The sequence below is a fragment of the Hetaerina americana genome, unplaced genomic scaffold, assembly GCF_022747635.1.
Source record: "Hetaerina americana unplaced genomic scaffold, ioHetAmer1.1.p SCAF_3, whole genome shotgun sequence".
In the NCBI taxonomy this organism is placed as follows: domain Eukaryota; kingdom Metazoa; phylum Arthropoda; class Insecta; order Odonata; family Calopterygidae; genus Hetaerina; species Hetaerina americana.
This window is the reverse complement of record NW_027286874.1, coordinates 28,266,551-28,287,694: the sequence shown is the minus strand read 5'-3', so window position 1 is coordinate 28,287,694 and position 21,144 is coordinate 28,266,551. Positions and strand designations below refer to the sequence as shown.

At 41.8% G+C, this 21,144-nt stretch overlaps 1 protein-coding gene across 1 annotated transcript in view; it reads right to left on the bottom strand.

Annotated features, from left to right (window-relative positions):
- Nucleotides 1–3,829: 3,829 nt before the first annotated feature.
- Nucleotides 3,830–21,144, bottom strand: part of mAChR-B (muscarinic acetylcholine receptor) — a 32,328-nt gene continuing 15,013 nt past the window's right edge. The window contains exon 2 of the mRNA XM_071587127.1: nucleotides 3,830–10,675. Coding sequence (XP_071443228.1) covers nucleotides 7,726–10,675 — 2,950 coding nt within the window. The 3' untranslated portion in view covers nucleotides 3,830–7,725. The remainder of the gene's footprint in view (nucleotides 10,676–21,144) is intronic.

Genomic DNA, 21,144 nt, shown 5'->3' with positions numbered 1-21,144 from the left:
GTTCCTTTCAAACTCCTCTTTATCTTCGGGAACAACAACGTTCTCTAAAAAATGTGGATCATTTTTGCAGTGATCCGCAAGTTGTGTCGCGATTTCCAAACGATTGAGTCTTTGATCATCACTGAGCACTTTCGGCACCAACTTTGCACAAATTTTTCGCATCTGTAATTGCTCCCTAATAATCTCGTGCACTATTGTTTTTGGCACATTACACTGCTCTGCTATCATCCGAACACTAAGACGACGATCAGAGTTCAGTACATCGCGAACTTTTTGCACATTTTCGTCGGTGAGTGTCGTTGATGGGCGTCCAGGCCGTGGTTCGTCGTCGACCTCTTCTCTGCCCTCCACGAACATCTTGTGCCACCGAAAGATCATGTTTCTGGACATGGCTGACTCCCCGTAAGCCTGGTTAATCATACCGACAGTTTCGGTAGACGATTTCCCAAGCTTTACCGCAAATTTGATGGAATAACGCTGCTCCAAAAACTTCGGCATCGCGTTCCGTGACGTGGGTCGAAGCGTGGAGGTTCGCGTTAACAGAGCTCCTCACTACACCACAGCTCAGAGCCGACTGCCTTTTTCAGCGTCGCTTGCCAACATACTCCCCTCCAATCGCAGCCCGTCAGAGCGGTGCTGGGCGCGCCTGGAGCGGCGGGAAAAAATCAGTACACTTATTTTCCGGACGAACCCTGTATTTTTCATTCAAACACCGTTTTATCCACTTAAGTAAGTGAATAAATTTATACGAAAGATATCATATATACTCTAAAAAATTATTTCGTCCAATTATTTTCATTTAATTTATCAAATAGAATTTATTTTCAAATTGCGTATTTAAATTAAAATGAATTTATCACTAAATGTAATCAGATTTAAGATATGTTAAGGGCGAGAGAAAAAACATACAGACACCGCCTTTGGTGAAGAAAGGATATTATATTAATACGCCACGAATTCACGAATACAACTAACTATTCACTATTTACTATGAATATGAATTCCTTTTCCCATGAGGGACTTAAATCCTGAAGTCGGATTTGAATCCCTGTAATTACTAGGCTATTTACGGAAAAATCATAAATAATTTAAAGTTCTCGGTTGGACATCTTATGCCTCAATTTTTAGCAATTATTTTATCTCTCAGTGTTTGTCTCTGTTCAATAAATCAATGAGTGACTGAAGATGATATTCCGTTTAAACTGAGATAAACTACACCAAATGACTGTAAAACTGGCCACACTAATGTTGCATATCTTATATGAAATGAAAAAAACTTTTCCAATTTTTCACTAGAGGGCGAATAAGGCATAAGACGTATGCATGTGATACAGTAAAAAAATAGTCACTTTTGGACCGTCCATCATGCTAAATCCAAAATGGGCGATTTTTTTTTCCAATTATTTCCCTCATCTCCATGCAAGCTGGTATTTGTCATCACATTTCTCAGATTCTGGGTATCGGTACTCAGTGTGCTGTGGCAGCACTCATGATTTGATGAAAAATGCAAAGGTATTATTATTATATAAATATATTATGGAAAAACTGTATGAACTACTGATTTAAGACGATCAAGATTCAATTATTTCTAGGAAAATCCATAGTACACCGTTAAATTATCAAAGGGTTTGGTCATTGTCAGTTATAGCCTTTGGAAGGGAAGCTAAATTCATTGAAAAACACTTCCGAACAGACCTAAGGATTGCGTTTTTCATTTGACTTTTATATATATCAATAGAACATTTATCTCAGAGTGAACCGGAGTGGAAATAAGTGAAACAGTATTTTCTCTCGAATTCTCTCTCTTAATATTGCATATACTACCAAAACTACTATCAAATCATTATTATTGTTATTATTATTATTATTAATATTAAGTAATCTATCGGTTAAAGTAGGTTTTAGATGGACACAACCACCAAATAAATATTTTGGGACTACTAACAAAACACAATCCAGTAACCTACTCTAGATCAAGTCCCTCTTCATCTTTGTACTTCGTTCCTCCCTTCATCTCGTCTAACATCCCTATCCTGTTCCTTCCCTTTCCTCGTTTGCCTAACATTCTCCCCTCTATAACAGAGTTCAACATCCCAATGCCGGTCAACACGCCCCTCATCCATTTTTCCTGCCTCCATAGAATTTCTCCCAACAAACCCCTCTCTTCGCCCACCATACCAAGTACTTCCTCATTTGTTTTCCTTTCGGTCCGTATCATCTTCTCCATTCTTCTCCACACCCACATTTCAAAAGTCTCCAATCTACGTCTATCCTCTTGCTTCAATGACCACGTTTCCGCGCCGCACATAGCTACGCTCCTTCTAGCCGTTGTTTTTTCTATGTTGACTGCGCTTCCTTCTACCTCATTATTCAATATTATGGTAACCCCTCGTTGGCTCTCGTCCCCGCCGCTGTATGTTATTCTATAACTATCAATTCAGTAATCCCCGCTATCCTTCCATCTCACCTCGCATAAACCTAAAATATCTATATTTCCTCTTTCCATCTCTTGCTTAATATTCTCTAATTTTCCTGTTCTATCATTCAAAGTCCCTATTCTAACTAAATTAGTTTTCTTCTTCTGCATCTTCTGTCCTGCTTCTGTCGGTTTTCTTTCGCAAGGGTTTCTTGAGATAAGCACGGAAGCCTTGCCTCTCCCGCTGCCGGGCACGACACATGGCCTATCGGACCGAATCCCGTATTTGCCAGGACTCGTATTCTCTATATTATCCATCATTATATTCTTGGGAATTATAATTAGGTGGTTTTCCGTTGCCTTCATCAATTATGTTTTTAACGTGGCACCATCACTCAATGGGCGCCCCACTGTTGTCAGACGCCTTTGCATCCACCTCACTGAGGAACAGACGCTGCGTGGACTACCTTTCGTCTGGCTCCCAACCTTCGACCTATCTGGTATGGGTGACCCAACCAGGAGAAATTATCATTTCCCCCCTCAGTACAACTCTAGGGGTCATCGGGACGCAGAAGCCCTTCCACCACATCAAGGTTGTAGTCCATGGGAGGGTATACATTTTTATGAAAATTGAAAACAGGAGAGATCTACGAAGAAAAATATATTTTCAATGCCGTAGGCAGATCTAATGGTTTTGATTTTGATAATTTACTTTGAATATTTTTAAGATGGAAACGGAGTTGTAATTTTCAATGAGATTGAAATAAATAGTCAGTTCATGTAGGTTATTATTAGAGCTTTTGACTGAATGAAAATTTCTAGAAATCTTAGGCAAAATTATTAATAATAAATTTATAATATAGAGAGAGCATATGGACCCAAAAATAATACTAGATATTGGATGATTTGAAAAGGTAATTGGAATGTACATAGTTTGAACATATTTGCATGTTTTGAATTGCTATCATAAATATTTGAATAATATTTTTCCTAATTTGATTGACCTGTAAAATACTTCCTGAAACTGTAAAATTTCATGAAAATCAGTGATAAAGTTAAACTACTTGCTTTTTAGTGCAAATATTAAAGTTATTTCCTAACCCATGAAAGGTAAGCACCGTATCAAATTAAAAAAAGGATTTTATAAGAAAGAAAGCAGAAAATACCTAACATAAATGTCAATTATGTTGAGAGATAAAATTATGCAAACTTGTGTCCGAATATGTTAACTTTGGCGGGTCATTTTTTGATAGAATTGTGGGGAAGGTTTTTTGTGGTGCCAGATTCCATCTTACCTTCATGCTGCAACGGGAACGACGATAATTTCACATCACACGGCCGAAACGTACGTGAGGTATTTAAAACGGAGTACAAGTGAAAGAACCAGCGCTCATGAGAAATAAAAGCCATGGGTCAATTTTTATTTCTCTGCTTTTATTGATTGAGATGGAACATAGAATTGCCAATGAGCAGTATCCATTTTTTTTATTATTCACACACCTGCCGCTCTAAAACACCGTTCGTTTCGAAGAATCTCTTCGTTTCACCCTCCACCGCACGTCTCTCCCATGTCGGTGGTGACTTCGTCTGTCCGTCTCCAATCCTCCGAAGTCACTCTTGTGCTTAGGCGGACAGTTGTCTCTGTCCTTATCCACTCTCTCTCTCTCTCTCTCACTGTCTCTCCCTCTCTCCCACCATCTCTCTGTCCCCGACAGCGTCCTCATTCACGACTGTCTTCCCTGGGGAGAGGGGAGAACTCCACTCGGAACACACCCACCTCCTCACTCTCTCCCTTCGTCTCTCTTAGCAATATTAGTCCGGCACATCTAGAACAGCTGCCCAAGAGACCAGAGTACGTATCCTCCCTCTCTTTCCCTTCCCCGAGCTCACTCTCGTGGACCCCTTACCAGACGGAAGTGACGCCATTGCTCGGAGTAAAAATAAAATGCCTGCTGTCAAAAGTGCATGCTGAAAGTTTTTTTTTCAATGGTGTGGGGGTCCTAATGTGTACAGCCAATCATCTTGGAGGCTGGGGAAGCTCATGTCAGTTGAAAGTCTCTCTTATTATACACATAATTGCTTTTTTTTTGGGAATGGAGATTGTTGAGTCAAAACATGATATTTTTGCTTGTTTAGAACCCGTTGACGTGATGATATGTTGGCTTTAGTTGACGACCGACTCAAAAATGGTTGAAATAAAAAAAAAACGATTCGACACATTCATACATTCCAAATACACAGGTAAGAAATCTATTCTTAATGCAGTGCAGAATTTGAAGCTCTTTTAATATAATTACTATTGTCTGTTTCACGGCACAGTTATCATTTACGGTTACCATTATATCACCCAAATAAATATATCACTCGTCTCGATTTAAAAGTCCGTAACCTCTTTAAGCGACTGTTATAATATTATTGTATATTTATTGTTTTGCCTAAGAAAAGGCTTTAATTGTGCATGTTGTTTTGCAAATGAGTCTAACCTCTTGGTTTTCTCAAGCAATTATTGTTGACGACAGCTTTGTATGTTTTGTAATAATGGTTTACATAAAAACCACACAGCGAGTGTAATACACCCTTTAGCACAAAAAAGCGAGTCATTAATTAAACGGAGACTTGAGCGTATGCAATACCGAGATTACATACCGGCCTGTCCAGAAGTCCTGCTTCGCATCGTTAAGCTAAGACAACCTGATTCTGAATTATACGAGGTCACCCAGTACATGAGCTATTCAAATTAATATTAGAAATCTAGTCAAGTAAGGAAAGAAGGAATGACGTGCAAAAGCCTCAGACAAAAGGACTGGTTCTTATTGTACTCTTTAACAATACTTGCCTTCTTGGAATCAATATTGGTGAATGGCACTGAAATAATTTCCTTTATATTTTTTGAGAGTGATGAATTTCACAGGATAAGGAAAGATAAACGATATAATCCTCAGTAACTAGTTTTGCTCCAAATAATTATTCTTCATTTACTTGATGATTTATATATTTTGATCATTTGATTTTGAAAGACATTCAAATAAAAAATGAGAAATTATTCAAAAATTATATTGCGATCAGAAAAACATCCTCATGTACTTCAGGCAAACATTGACACGCTGATTTCTCTCTTTATATGGGGATGGAAAAATATTCACAGGGAAAAACTTAGGCAAGAGAAAAAAAATAGAGATACTTCTAACTTTATTTAAGAAGATAATGGCTTACGCATATTTTGTGTTAAAACTTTCAATCTAAATCGCCAACTTGGAAGCAGGAGTTATGAATTTACCGGTGTTCTATCACATATGAGGACGAGATGAAATGTATTGTATTTTTTTTAATCAAAGGGGTCTTAAAATTCACAATCCTATTAAAATAAAAGACTAGCATATAACTTTTACAAATAAACAAGTTTCAAATGAAAAGGATCCTAAAACGTTCATTTAATAACAGCAACATTAACAACAGTGACAACAACGAATTTACACATATGTATATGGAATATATACAAGTGGCATCTGTTTCCAACGCAATCACCATTGAAATAATATCCCGAAGGCATTCCCAAGTATAATGACTCTATAGCCCTCGCCAATGCAAGTAAAATTTATTCCTACGATATCCTAAGAACATTAATGGCTGATGTTAATTGACTTAAGCTACAGGAAAACAGTCTAACCCGAATAGTAAGTAGACTCAAGTGGTAAGAGAGTCCCAGCAGGGCTCATGAATCTGAGAACTCCGTCACCAGCGTGAGCCTACTACCTCCTTCTAGATCCTAATTATGGAGAAGATTAACGAGTTTGAGCCGATTTTATTATCGGATGATTACAATCTAAATACACCTGTACCTTTTCCTAAATGACTATGCATTCTACCTTCTCTTTAAGTATTTTATATACAAGGACGAACATTGGTAACTTTCATAATGATTGCGCCGCTGGGAAATGCATCTTTTGCGGCGAGAGGAGTAGAAAAAATTTTCGTGATTATCAACGCAGTGATAAATAGATTTGAATACTTATAGAAGAGGAAAATAAACAACCAAAAGTTTCAATAAATTTGAAAATACTTTTAAGTATACCTATGAAGATGTGAATAGAACGTCTTTTCCTATGCAAAGAACAAACTTTTTCCTCAAAATTAGTTGATTCTTTCCCATTTAAAATTCCAAATGTGCGCATTGAATAGAACGAGGTTATTCTTTAAAAAAAAATGCGACTAAGAACATCGCATTTCATTTAATTTCATTTTTTTTTCACCTTAAAGAAAGGTGTACAGCCCTTACGTTGATTTTTTGTTCACCAAACTGTGTCAAGATCTAACGAACCGCACGGCTCACAGTCATCCGTCATTCTATCATTCAACTCACACTGCTGCGCGATACCTTTCACGCTACACGTTCAATTTGGATCGTCAGGGTCGCGGGTGCGAAGACGCCAATTTCCCACTCAACCCTACGCACGCATATACACACACACGCACACACGCACACTCGGCTAAACCTCATTCCGTCACCAGTGTAAACGAACATTGCGCACCTGCACTCACGCATACACACACGCTCACACACACACACCCGTACATTCTCGACGGCCTTCATTGGACATAACAGCCGACCAAATACCTCTCGTCGGGAACGCAACCCCACGAACGCATAGAAGATCATTCCCCCCTGAAAGGACTGACTGCACAATACTAAGGGGCATCTTCAGGCTGTACAACCTTTGGGCCTCTGAGGACTGTGCGTCGATGCGTTCATCGTCAAAATACAAGAAAATATTTTTTTTTATTATTTGTGTTCTAATATCATTGCGGCGTTCTGCTAATCTTCTCCTCCATCACCATGATAGAAAAAAATCTCACGTCCTCACTCGCATGCACGCGTTCGTACATACACACACACATTTACTCACTCTCTCACACACAGACACACGTATTGTTATAATTATTGTCCGTTGTTTCCCACGCAGGCGATAAAGCATGCGCGTTAGGTTTTATATACTGGCAGATTAGGACGTTCTGAAACGGGGAAGCGCGTTTAACAAAAATAACGGAAGTCTTTATAACATTGTACAGAGACATGATTTGCGAGTTTGTATCGCTCGGATCGACCACGTTTGCCAGGAACACAACTCAGAAGGGGACAGAGTTGGAAAGGCTGTCCGGCCGTCAGAGAGACGTTTAAATCAAAAAGAAAGGCCGGAGCTGAGCAGAGGTGAAGTTGGCTGGCTGGAAGTTTTGAAAAAGAGGGGAGAGGGTGTTTGGTAGAGGAAGGGGTGAGGAAAAGACGGAGGGAGGGAAGGAAGAGGTTCCCCTCCTCACGTCATATGCAAATCTCCCTTTAAGATACGGGTGAAAGTCTTTTTGAACTGTTGATTAGCAAGGGCGTAGCAAAATGGGTTCATCGGACTGTTAGCATAGCAAAGGAAATAGGAGAACATGTACAGGTGTTCGTTCGTGCATGGGGGCTCGGCACAAAACCCTTCCACCAGGGCTAACACGTGGTAAGGGGTCCAGCATGCGACGAACGCCCCCAGAATGAAAGATATGGTCCTAAAAGCTTTCCTCGCCCTGTTCTCCGACTTGGACTTCTGGCGGCCGATGAATGGTGCGCCACCCAGTCCCACCGACCCGCTTCCCTTCCCCTTCCTGACTTTGAGCCTCTTCCCTATCGTCTTCACGAAAGCCTTCTTGGAGGCTCCCGTGCCCCCTGCGGCCGACGTCCCTCCGGCCCCCGACCCTCCTACTCCCTCCGTCGTGGTTGTGGTGGTCGTCGAATCCCTCTTCGCAGCCGCCGTGGAAGCTGGCGCCGCATTGGGACCGCCCCGGGTCGCAGCTTGGGAGCTACCCGCTACGGGAGCATCAGACGCCACGGTCACCGTGTTGGCTGGACGCTCCTCTGGTTTCTCTTTGGCATCCGCAACGACGCTGGTGACTGGGCGCTGGTCTGCTATGCTCACCGTCGTGTTGACTTTGTTGACTGGCGCGACTGTGGAGGAAGGGGGCGCAGGGAGGGAGGAGGAGGCGGCGGTCGTGCTGGCCGTCGCAGGCGGAGAGACAGAACTCTGATGCGGCTGGGCTGTTGACTGCTGCTGCTGCTGTTGTTGCTGCTGTGCTTGTTGCGCAGCGGCTTTCAGCAATGCTGCCTGGAGAAGGGAGCTTGGTGGTTGGCAGGAGACGTGCCCAGCGCCACCCGGGGTGGAGGACCCTCCGCCCGCGGCTGCGCTTGAACTGCCGGCTGCGCTGATGGATGACGGTGGGCTCTCGAAGCTAGGCGAGGGAACCACGACAGAGCTCTCGTCCATGTAGCGCAGGTCGGCCGTGTCCAGGCCCACCAGTATATCGTAGGTCATTGTGTATACACCGTTGACTAGGAGGCTTCTGGGTCGGTCGCTGGAGGAAGCGAAGGAGGCGGAGGCCTCTTCTTCGGAAGAGAGTGGAGGAGAGACGGCCTGTCTTGGGGGAGGAGGTGGAATGTGCGAAGGTGTGGGGCTGGCTACCAGGGGCGATGCGAACTGCGTGGGGGGCGGTATAATCATGCCCGGCTGGGGGGAGGAGGCGGAAGAGGAGAAAACTTGTTGATGCTGGTGTGGAGCTGCGGAGAACATGGACATGAGTGGGGTCAGTGTGGCAGAGGAGTCTCCGTCACCGGCAACCACGTCGAAGGAGTCTGGGTTGTCCGTGTCCAGGAGGCTTTGCTGCTCCGGGATCTGAGGGAGTGCGGAGGGAGTGGCCGGTGGCGGCGGGGGCGGGACCGGCGTGGGTGGTGCTTGAGGCGACTGTGCTGGTGCCTGTGCAGGTGGTGGCTGGGACGGACCTCCATTTGGCTGGGGATTCTGTGGTGTTTTACACCCTTCAGGTCCTCCGCAGTTCCCCTTCACCGATGGAGTCCTTTTCTTGGGTGGAGCCACGCTCTCGTCATCGGAATCAAACGCTGGACTGCTTGATCTCTCAGACTTTTCAACCTCACCCATGGCCTTCCGATCTGAGAAGCTCGTCGTTTCTGTGGTGCCTTTGGACGATGTCTTTTGGCTGGAACTTGAGTCTCCAGATCCAACGCCTCCGGGTGCAGCACTAGCTACTGTTAGGCCTCCAGCCCCGGCAGCACCGTCCCCAACTGTTGCGTTGCTTCCACCCTGATTTGCCGGCGTAGGTCCTCCGACGCTGCTGACGACACTGGGAACGATACCACCCCCTCCTGAAGCGGCCAATCCTGGAACCCCCTTGGGCTTGTCTTGGCTGAGCAATGTTGACTGGGTTTTAGACATTCCGATCCCCGCAGTCCTCCCTGCCATCCCGGTCATTGCACCTGCGCTCATGGCAACCATTGACTGCATCTTCCGCTGCTTTGCTTCACTCTTTTTCTGCATGTCGTAGGCCGTTTTGTATATCCCGCCGTACAGGACGAAAAGAACCACCAGAGTGGTCCAGTAGTACGCTATTATCAGCGCGGTGTTGAAGACGGGATCTTTGAGGAACTGAACTGCGCACTGCCCGGGCAAGAGATCACGGTAACCCACGAAGTGTTCCCAACCGAATATGCTGATGAAGAAGAGTAGTGCTGGAATTATCCATGTGATGGTGACCATCCATATTACCCTTCGCTTGGTTCTCCAGTTGCGATACTTGGCTGCGATCTTAACCGAGCAGAAGCGATCGATGGTGATTAGAAGCACGGTGTACTGGGAGACTAGACATACGGTGTAATCGACGGAGAGCCAGAGATCACAGAGAATAGGGCCCAGATCCCAGGAACCCATCAAGACGTAGACCGTATAGAAGGGCATCGAAACCGTGCCGATGAGCATGTCCGTGGCGGCTAGGGATGCGATGAAGTAATTGCTGGGCTGCCTGATGGCGCGGTCCACCAGGAAGGCCAGCAATACAAGGATATTCCCTGCAACCGTCAGGACAATGCAGATGCCAAGACATATAGCGATAAGAATGGTTTGCCAGAGGGCGAATGGGGGCAACACCGGAGGTGGACTCTCGGTGCCCGCCTCCGTCGAGACTCCCCAGGCACCGCCGAGGGACGAGTTGCTGTAAGGGCCTCCGCCCGTGCAGTTTCTGGGCGAGTAACAGAACAATGTTCCATTGGCGACGGGGGACGCGTTCACTCGGTGAGAATACCACTCGGGGTCGCCCCCGGTTGCGGATGGATCCCACGGTGGTAGGGAAGAGGCGTTGGCCAGGAGGGTGCGGCACTCGGGCGAAAAGATGCGTTGGTAGGCGTAGCGGCAGAGCTTCTGCTGCTGGCGTCGCAGTTTCCTGTCGAGAAAAAAAATCCAGAATTACTCATTATCCTTTGATACAATTGAATGAAAATGACAAATAATTAAACGAGAGTTGGTTATAATAAGGTTTCATCAGGTGATGTTTGATAGGTAATGTAATTCCTAACATGCTCGTTGCTAAAAGTGATAAATTAGTTTTAACTTAACGTTTCACAATAATATTTGATTTTCTCTTATCCAATTAACTTTAAAACTCGCGCCTATAGGTTTAAAGACACGAAACTATAGAATTTATTACATTTAAATTGCATCAGTAGAAATTCGCTAGAAGAGTTAAATTTTTCTTTTCGATTTCAGCATCTGCGAAATACTTTTTGTTTTCTACAGTAATCTACATCTACCATTTCCTTTTTCAAATTTAAAATCTTCAAAATGTTGCAAAAACCGTCTTTTATTATTTTAGCGAGTCTGTAATGTGTACTGGCGAGTAGAAAGTTAATTGGAGTTTTTTGAAAAAGTATCTGAAAGGGGTTATTATCACCACTGGTCGTTCGATCCTAAGATTGGTTGACTACCCTGGCTGACTGGTATTTTTTGCAATGTACTTTCTTTCTTTATTTGTCCCACGTGTTTATCCCTTGGCCTTCCTATTGGGGCTTTTCCTTCAATTATATTCTTCACGAATCCAATGTGCCTCAGGGTGTGGCCAATCCATCTGGTCCTTCTTTTCTCTATCTTGTTCCATAAGGTAAGTTCTTCGTCCATTTATCTGTATACTTCTTCATTTCTTAGTTTATCCTTCCATTTGATCTGAAGCATCCTCCTCCAACACGAGGTTTCGAAGGCTTCTAGTCTTTTCTGGTCAACTTTTCTTATGGTCCATGCTTCTGATCTATAGAGTGCCATGCCCCATATGAATATTTTCACGTATTCTTTCCTCGTCTTTAGTTCTATGTTCCTCGATCACAGCAGTTCTCTTTTCATTCTGAATGCTCTCTTAGTTTTGAGTTATTCTTCGCTTGATGTCTGTAGTACTTCTTCCGTCTCATTAGATGGTACCTCCGAGATGGGTGAAGGATTCCATTCACTCTAACTTTTGTCCTTTAATATAAATATTGTATCCCGATTTTGTCTTCCACGTACTAGGATTTTAGTCTTCGTCTTGTTGATTACGTATAGGAATTCCAAAAATAACTTTGCTAAGTAATGCAAACCAAAATGATACGAGCCCTTGACATATAAAAGCTTATATATGATTTTTCTATGAGTATTTCGCGTGCAAATATTTTCATATTTTATTATTCTCGTACTTTGTCTAGGATTTTCAGCATATAGTCAACAAATTACTAGCGATGATGCTTTAGAAAAATCAAGATTTGAATGATGGCGGATACATGAATACGTGCAGCAAATCCTCCTAGAAGTGACTCGTTACATAACAATAAACATTTAAATTAATGCAATATTAAAACTTCAACCATAAGAAACAGTCCTACTTCAGTAAAAGTATTTGACCATCTAAAAACACATCATTCCTCCTAGTCAAACTTAATTTTGCGAAAATCTTTATTCATTTTCTCACGCGAATGTTATCAAATCGGAAAATTGAGGAAGATGAGTGTCAACATTCAGAACATTTTCCAACGCAGTTCCGAACAATATTCCAATTGGCGGGAGCCGAAATTGCCCTTTGAGATCATATCACTCGTGCCTCTGTATTATTTTAGACGTCTCTTCCAAAAGACCGACGGATTTTCTCATCGACAGCTTTCATTTTCCTCGACACTTTAAAAATGAAGATCAAGCCCGGACCGAGTACTAATGCACGTGGAAATATGAAATGTAATCCGCCGCTGGATCTTGGACGAGAAATGTGAAGTTCACAGGGAACGTGCTCTCACTCCGCTGCCGCGCGAGTGGCGAGCGGGAGAGCAAACAACATGGAAGCCGACGACCAAACGCTTTTGGTTCCGCGCGCGTAGAAAAACACCGCGAAATTGCGGGGGGAGGCGATCCTCTCCGCCGCTCTGGGTTATGCCGCCCCGTGTCTCCGGGACGCGAGGCCAACGCGCCACCACCACCCGGGCACTTCAAACATCACTCACCATTGTCCATACTTCTCTCTCTCTACTCGGCCTTCCAACCTTTCCATCCCTCCCTCTCCACAAGCAGCCCCGCCCCCCTGTTTCCTCTCCCGCCACCCAACTCCGCGTGAATATCACCTCGGGCCCCTTGGCGTTTGAGCGATCGACGTGTGGTCTCGGAGCACCATGGGGAAACGTCCTACCCTCGTCGGGTGCGTGGGTTCAAAGGTTGTGGGGAGGGACGTGGGTGGTCTGCCGCAAAATCACGGCGAGAGAGGGAAAGAGATGAGAGGAAGGTTGGTGTGTGTTGGAGCGGGGGCGGGCGGGGGGCAAAGAACCACGGAGGGAGGGTTTGGGGGGGTTGGCGGGGAGAATGTTCTGTTGGCTCGCTTGTGTATGTTGTGCTTGTATGTGTGCGTTGGGGAGGGGATGGTCGGAGTTGGAATGGTGAGCGTGAGGGAGAGGAGCGATCGACTCAGGAGCCCAGCGTTTGCAGCGAACGAGAGGAGGCCTCTCGAGGGCTCCGAGCTGAGTAAACTGGTTGAGTGGATTTTTTTGTCCGAAATGTTTCTCGTTATTTCTATCGCCCCCTTGCTGCGGAGGCTATTACTTTTATATATAAGTGAAGCGATATACTGGGATCTGTGCATATTATGTGCGTGAGGGACGTCACTCATTAATATTATCAATTACCACAAGTCTTATGCGTTTTCAAAATGTAATATTGCGTGCGGAGATAGCTTGGAAAAATATTTCGTGATTTTTTTGGTTTTGATTCTTTACCGCGATTTTAACCGTTCGTTTGCATGTATTTGTGGAGCATATTACAAATATACATTAGAAAAACTATACCCAAGGGTTTGAAAAAATTATATTACCATGGCCAATCGCGTTGAAATCAGATGCTTCATTTTATTCTTGCCGAAAATTTACGGATATCGCTATTTGAAGGATGAATGAAGCAAACGTTGATTAAGCTTTGCATTTTGAATAAACCAATGCATTACTAGTGCGTATTGTCCACTGAAGCGTCCCATTAAACTTTTACGAGCGGTATCCTATGCTGAAATTTCAGGTGGTATCAAGAGGATTGTTGTGCTGGGTGGAGCATACAAGTTAAGCCTGCTCGTAGCGGTCCTCGTAAGCTTTGTTGTTTCACCATTTATTTTTTAGCAGTTACCTGGGATCAGACAAAGCTTGTTTTTACGTGCTCGCTTGTGTACAAAACGAACCGATCCTTCACTGAGGATGAAGGCGATATAATGTATTATTTCTTTTCTGTTTGATGAACTTTCACTGTTTTGTTATTGATTATAGGCACTCCAAGAACTACGGCACGGTTATAAATTTCATGCATCTTAACAAAGGGATGCCTAGCTCATTACTCTTTCTTTTCTGCTTTGTCAAACACATATTAATGGATATACATGTATGCATTAGAAGTATTTCCACAAAATCTTTCAAGCTTCACTAATCAGATCGGTATTGCATTTGTGAAATATGACATTCAAAATATATACTGCGGTCATAATTGAATGAAATGAATGTTATTTTTTTATTTTCATGTGACAACACTTTGTGCTTATCCACAAATACAATATGACGAACAAGTTCTACATTCACTGTTGTACCGCATACACCGAGTACATGTTGACATGCTGTAATGCGAATGACATATTGTAAGAGCTGAAGTAGGCTTTTCCCTCATTCGGACACTCTTCTACCTCTCCTGCCCCACGGATTGTCTTTAGGAAAGAAATCTTTCGCTCTCCTAGATTTGTCATCACAACCACTACATACGATGCCATTCCAGAGGCATGTGAGGGCGTGACAGTCATTATTAATTTTGCTTGCTATCAACTACGAATGCTAGCTCTCATTTTAATGTTCTCCAAACATTCTGTGGGGAATTAAACCAGTATCATGCCAATTAAATTCGTAAGGATAAGTGCAGAACAAATAGATTTAAGATATCATTTTTCCCCTTTAACGAAAAGGGATCACAATAAAATAACTTGTCCGATCGCGCTAGGAAGGAAAGGTGTTTTGGGTCAAGGGCAGTCTGGTGTGTAATCCTTCCCTGCGAAACACCGTAGTGGTGGCTCGTAGGGTACTAAATAAAACTAAAACCTCCTGCTAGTTTTTAATATGATTCTGCATAGAGATCTTATATAAGAACTCCCAAATAGACCCATGGTTCCCAATGATTGGAAAATAGCTATTTTAACATCTACTTTATATTAAAAGACGGAGGCTGGGAGGAACAGATCAGACCTGTCGCACTCATTTCCATATCATGCAAGGTCAATGAACATATAATAGTTAGTCCGATATTGAGGAACCTCTTTACCTATGATTTTTTATATGAAGAAACAATACGGTTTTCTAAAGGGTAGATCGTTTGAGGCACAACTTTTGCTTTCTGTCCATAATCTTTTGAGTTCATGGAGAATATAATTTTCCAGTGTACGCGGTTTTTCTAGGCTAAAACCCTTCAACAAAGTGTCTCATAAAAAACTAATTGTAGGGCTGGAAGCCTCTGGCATCGATAAAAGAAAATCTAAGCTGGATTAAATGCTTTTTAATGGTTACAGATATTGTTAGCTCACATGCAGAAGAAGTCACTTCAGGTGCTCCGTCGGACTTCTTTTATTCCGTCTTTACGTTAACGACATTAATACCATCGTTAATGGTAGCATACGTTTATTTGCCAACGACGCAGTAGTTTACAAATATATCTGTGGTACTGAGGATAAAGGAGCATTAGGAGACGACCTTAGTTCACTATAACGTCTGTGCGAAGCATGGGAAATTGAATCAAACATTAAGAATCGTGTAGAATAAATTTTTGGAATAGGAGTCGTTCTCTCTCGAAGCTCTATGGCATCAAAAATACTTAAATATAAATTGGAGACTCAAATAAATACTTAGCGTTACCCTTGAAAACTACCTATCTTAGGTGATACATAAACCGTGAATTTGTGGAATAGCTAGTAGGAATTTAGGATTTATTAGAAGGGTAATGGGGAGCTGTGACGAGGAGGTGAAACAAAAATGTTATTTTCCCTAGGTAGGCCTCATTTAGAAGATTCTGCTGAGACATGGACTCCTCATGGCATTGGATAAATTGCTGAATTTAATCGCATGCAGCGTAGAGGAGCTAGATATGTAAGATGCTGTATTGTATCACAATTATTAGAGGAATTAGGTTAGGACTTATTTTCGGAGCAAAGGTTAACTTTCAGAATAAATCTCTTGCACAAATTGGAAGCGGCTCTTTACAGTGATGTTGCAAATGTCTTATTAGTCCCATTTTATAACGGTAGGTGAGAACATGAAAATGATACTTGCACGCTGAATATAAGTTGTCTTAATTATTGTAAATTACCACGGAAGAGGAATAATATTTTTTATAATTTTAAGTAGCATACAATTTTATATTATCTAACCTTTGTAGTATTATTTTTCTTGTTAAAATCAGCTAATCACGCGCAGAGAAGTATATTCTATACTTGGACACCGTAGTGCTTGCGATTGAACATAACATAACCTCATAAGATCCATTATTTTAAATATAGTTACTGATGACTAACATTTATACGCATCTTAAATTTGATGCTTCATGCTTGTTTATGTAATCAGGCTCTGCTACAAATCCTAGTGGTGAGTTGCAGAGTAAAGTATGAAAGTAGATTTTACTCGTCAATTTCGAGCGAGACAATTTAATTAAGGGTGATTATCACACCCATTAAAAGTAGATTTTTGGATGGCCACTAACACATATTTCCTTCCACATTTCGCAATAACTTCATCTGTTTTTCCCTAATTTATTTTCTCATTTAGTCCTTGGCAACTTCGACCTATCTTCATGCTGCCTCCTCTTCCTTTCTCTGTCTGCTTACCCAACGTTCTTTCTATCACGGCCATTAGCATCTCTCTCATTTCATTTATTTTCTCCACCCATTGTCCTGATTTTTTAGGATATCCCCCGGCAACTTCTTCTCCTCGCTCGCTCCATTTAAAACTTCATCTTTCGTCTTCATTTCTGTTCAGCTTATTTTCTGCTTCTTCTTATTCATCCCCCAATCCATATTCATCCTCTTGCCCAAACTATCAGGTTTCAGATCCGTAGAGCCCTGGGTTTCAAGTTAAAGGGTGCATTAATATTTTCTTTGCACATTTAATTAGCGTATTTGTCGCTTCTCATGAATACTTTTTGGTGGAGGCTTAGGCCACTAAAAATGATGAGGGAGATGGCTTTAAGTTTATTCATAATTGGTGAAAACTTTTCGCCACTTAGAGAAACACCGATTTTTTATTACATTAAGCTGGTTGATGTAGGAAAAATAATTTTCATAAACAGTTTACTACCTAATTTTATATTTCAAACGAAAAGAATATCGGAGAAAAATACTTTACATGTGTATTGAAAATATATTCGTAAATGACATGAACTAGATGAGCTTTCGATTATTCATGAAAATTAAATGATACCATATGCTGTTGGTTCACACATCGATACTATATTTTTGATGACGTTCAAAATAACAAGGTGAAATATCATAATCCATTAACTTGAACCCAAATCGGAGTGCAATCATTTGTGAATTATGCGATGAATGTTTTCATAACCACATAAAACAACCAGGCAGCCGAGATAGGTAAAATCCGTCCTTAAGTATCGGAATTTTATGTAATAATTTTTTATTGAGATGGGCTTAGTGGGATAATGCCGTGAAATTCTATTTTGAGAAAAGTACGAGGATGAATCATTTGTTCTTTGTCTACCTCGTATAAGGTAACAAAAATAAAACGGATGAAAAACTGATAAAGTTTAATAAAGGTAGAGGCTAGTATTTACTCGAAACATCCGCCCCTTCCTTCTTGCTTAAAAGGGAGAAAGCACGCCATTTACGCCCTTGAACCAACAAGAAAAGAGAGATCCCTAAGGAGATTCATTTCCTGACTGTGGCGCATCACATTTTCCCTCGGATTAGGAGATAAGTAAATGGATTTGTCTTGTCTGGCTGGGCGGGGTTGGAGTTTCAAGGAGAGGAAGGGGAGGGAGTAAGAGGAGGAGGTCGGATGGGGAGGAAGTGCCTGTGTATGGCAAAGGGAGATGAGAATTTAGGAGCGGGAGAGCATGGGAAGGTGGACGAGCAGGCCGACCAGGGTAAATGATGCACGGGAAAGAAGAATGGGCAGAGAGAAAGAGAACAAGGGAGGACCACAAATTAACTGAAGGTGTTGGGAGAGATAATGGAGGAAAATATAACTTAGTTTGTCGTTCAGTAGTACCAAATGGCGAATAATAACATTATTACGACTTCCTTTGTGACGGTCAGGAAAATGATCATCGTTTCACTTTAAAGTCAAACCATTTTTTAAGATAAATATATTAAAAATGGAATAGACTTTAACCTCGGTATATTTATTTATATTTAATCAGTAAATATTATATTTTTGTGAAGAAAATATTGATGAACCAAAAGTTAGCGGGGTGAAAAATGCGTCCTTGAAAAAATTAAGACAATTCAAATGGAATCTCTAAAATTTCAATGTCACTGCAGTACATCTGCGTAAGTACTTCACGATCCGTCAAAAATATGTGAGGGAGGGGGTGTAAGCACCAGGTTGGATGAGTAAGGGGTTAGAGAAAATTTGGGAGATAAATGGAAATTGAAAAAAAAAACATTATTCAAAAACCTCCACAAAATTGAAATAGATGCTGGCGGGAAATCTAGTGTAAAAAACGGTGATTTAACCTCATTAAATAGATATTTTTCATACGAAAAAGAAGAGAATAAAAATGAACCACAGCCATTCATACAACAGGCCTCTACTATACTTAGTTGATGCAGTATTTATGGATTTCTAGAAAACCTCCGATCAAGTCCGCACAATAAATTGTGACGTAAATTTAAAGGCTTTGGTATAATTGAGGATATAATAAATTGGTTCAGAGACTTCTTGTCAAATCTCAAACAATAGGAGTCATCGATGGGTTGTGTCCAACGGATATGGATGTAACTACGGGCATCCCCTAGGGAAGTGCAATAGGGCTGCTTCTATTCTTAATATACGGGTACATTAATGACTTAAGCTTACACTTTAGTAACAACCTCAGTTTATTTGTTGACGACACGGTGGTATACAGGGATATAAGGGGCCCATTAGATGGCGAGCAACTCTATAGAGACTTAGACACAATATCGGATTGGTGTAAGGGATGGCGATTAGTAGTTAACATAGGCAAATGCGCAGTTTTGAAATTTTGGAATGAAGGAAGTGGCGAACACAGCATAAATTATGAAATATAGGGTTTAGTGCTAACGACGGTTGTACAACGTAACTATTGGGGGGTACTTTTAACACCACGCCTTTCATAGGGAGCACATGTCAGGATAATATGCGGATCCGCTATAAAGAAACTCAGTTTCATTAAACGGATGGTGGGGAAATGTAATGAGAAATTAAAAGAGAGGTGTAATTTTACTCGAGTAAGGCCTCATTTGGAATATGCCTCTAGTATTTGGGATCCTTGGAAGAAAGTGTGGCAAAAAGAATTAGATAAAGTCCAGAGAAAATCCGCCAGATTCGTCAAAAATTGTTACAATAAGAAGACGAGTGTTAAAGGCCTGTTAGGAAAATTAGTCTGGGAGCTACTTGAGATGCTAAGAGGACAAGCAAGACTTAGACTTTTAGAAATGTTCAGGACATACAAGCTGAACAATGACACTAAAGGAATTATAATGGCCCCACACTAGTTAGGTAGATCAGACCACAAACATATGATTAGGGAGATAAATTCCAGTACAGATAAATACTAATGCTCGTTCTTTCCGCGGACAATCAGAAAGTATAATATTAAGATACCATAGTCACTAAAGCAATATTAAAGACATTATATTTACAAGTCAGGACCAGATTAAGCGTTGCGTAGACATACTATAGAAGTAGTATGTCTACGCAACTACTATAATTAGTATAAGGTATATTCGTAGGTGCATGTGTATGTTAGTTGATGGCACAGGTATTTTCATGCGTGTAAGTCTAAAAGGTTTTCGCATGGCTGTCGCATTCACCCCTGTGGATGTATATTTGCATACATTTTTTTGGTTGTGCATGTGGTTTTATTTTCTTTTACGGGTAGTCACCTAACGCCACCCGCCATACGCCCTTGTGGCGGCTTGCGGAGTGTTATGTAGACGTATACCAAGACAGGCTATGTAGGCCTGAAAATTAAGAAGGGGAAATTCTATTAATTAATGGACATGCAACTCCTGTCCCCGTCCCTAAATTCGCAGGTAGAAAATGTGACACGCCGCTGTTGGCAGCGAACAGCGTGAGATATCACCGCCAAAGAGACAGATGGAAGGGAGATACAGTACGTTGTGCGCTTTAAACAGAATATTTCGCAAGAGAACTTAACCTTTTTTTCTTCAAATTCAATCATCTACATGGCTTTGAACCATGTCAAGGTCAGCTCAAATGGGATGGAAGAGAAGGAAATAAAAAATGCACGTGCACTTAAACGAATTCAGTCTCAGATACAGATATTTCTTTGACTTTGACTGCAAAGTAAAAGAAACCGAACCCGAAACCATGGATGCTGTAAGCGAAAATCCTAGCGAGCAGCGCAGCTCAGCATCAACCCCAAAACGTAGGCATTAAAAAGGTCATTTAGGCCTGGTATATAAATGCTGGGGCATTTGTTACGTTTTCGTTTTAAGGGTTTTCATTTTCGTTATTTGTGAGTGCAGTGAAATAAGCATAAACTCCTGATTGAAAATCCATGCAGACGGTTGATATACGAGGGCGACTCGAAAAGTTAGGTCTCCTATTTTTTTCATGAAAAATCAAATTTATTCCCAACGTCGTAGGAAAAGCTGAGCATTTAGCTATATTTCTATATAGTCGCCTTGACGATCAATCACTTTTTGCATCCTTGTAAGCAGCTTTTTAATACCGTCGTCGTACCTTTCTCCCGCCGCGTCGCGAAGCCAACTGACGACTGCTCATCCGATATAAATTCATCACCATTTAGTGGAAGTGTACGGTGAGAAGTATGCGGAAGTTGTGCAGGGAGTTTTTTGATGGCCGGGAAAACGTCCACGATGAGCAGCGGTCGGGGCGGCCGAGTTTGCCGGAATCAACGGTCCATACATGTAATATGTTGGTCAACGTTCATAAGTAGTAATATAAATTAAAAATTAATTAGGAGAGACGAAGGTATAAAATAAAGCGAAAGTTTTGAAATTGAAAAATTTATAGACAGGTGTCAATCAGATGAACAGCGCTATCTCTGACCAAATTTTGAAGATGGCTATCGTGATCGTGATGAGCGCACGGGAAAGAATCCTTTTCCTCTATTTTTGTAAAATACAGAAAAAGTTTCCATTGCCAGAGAATATATACG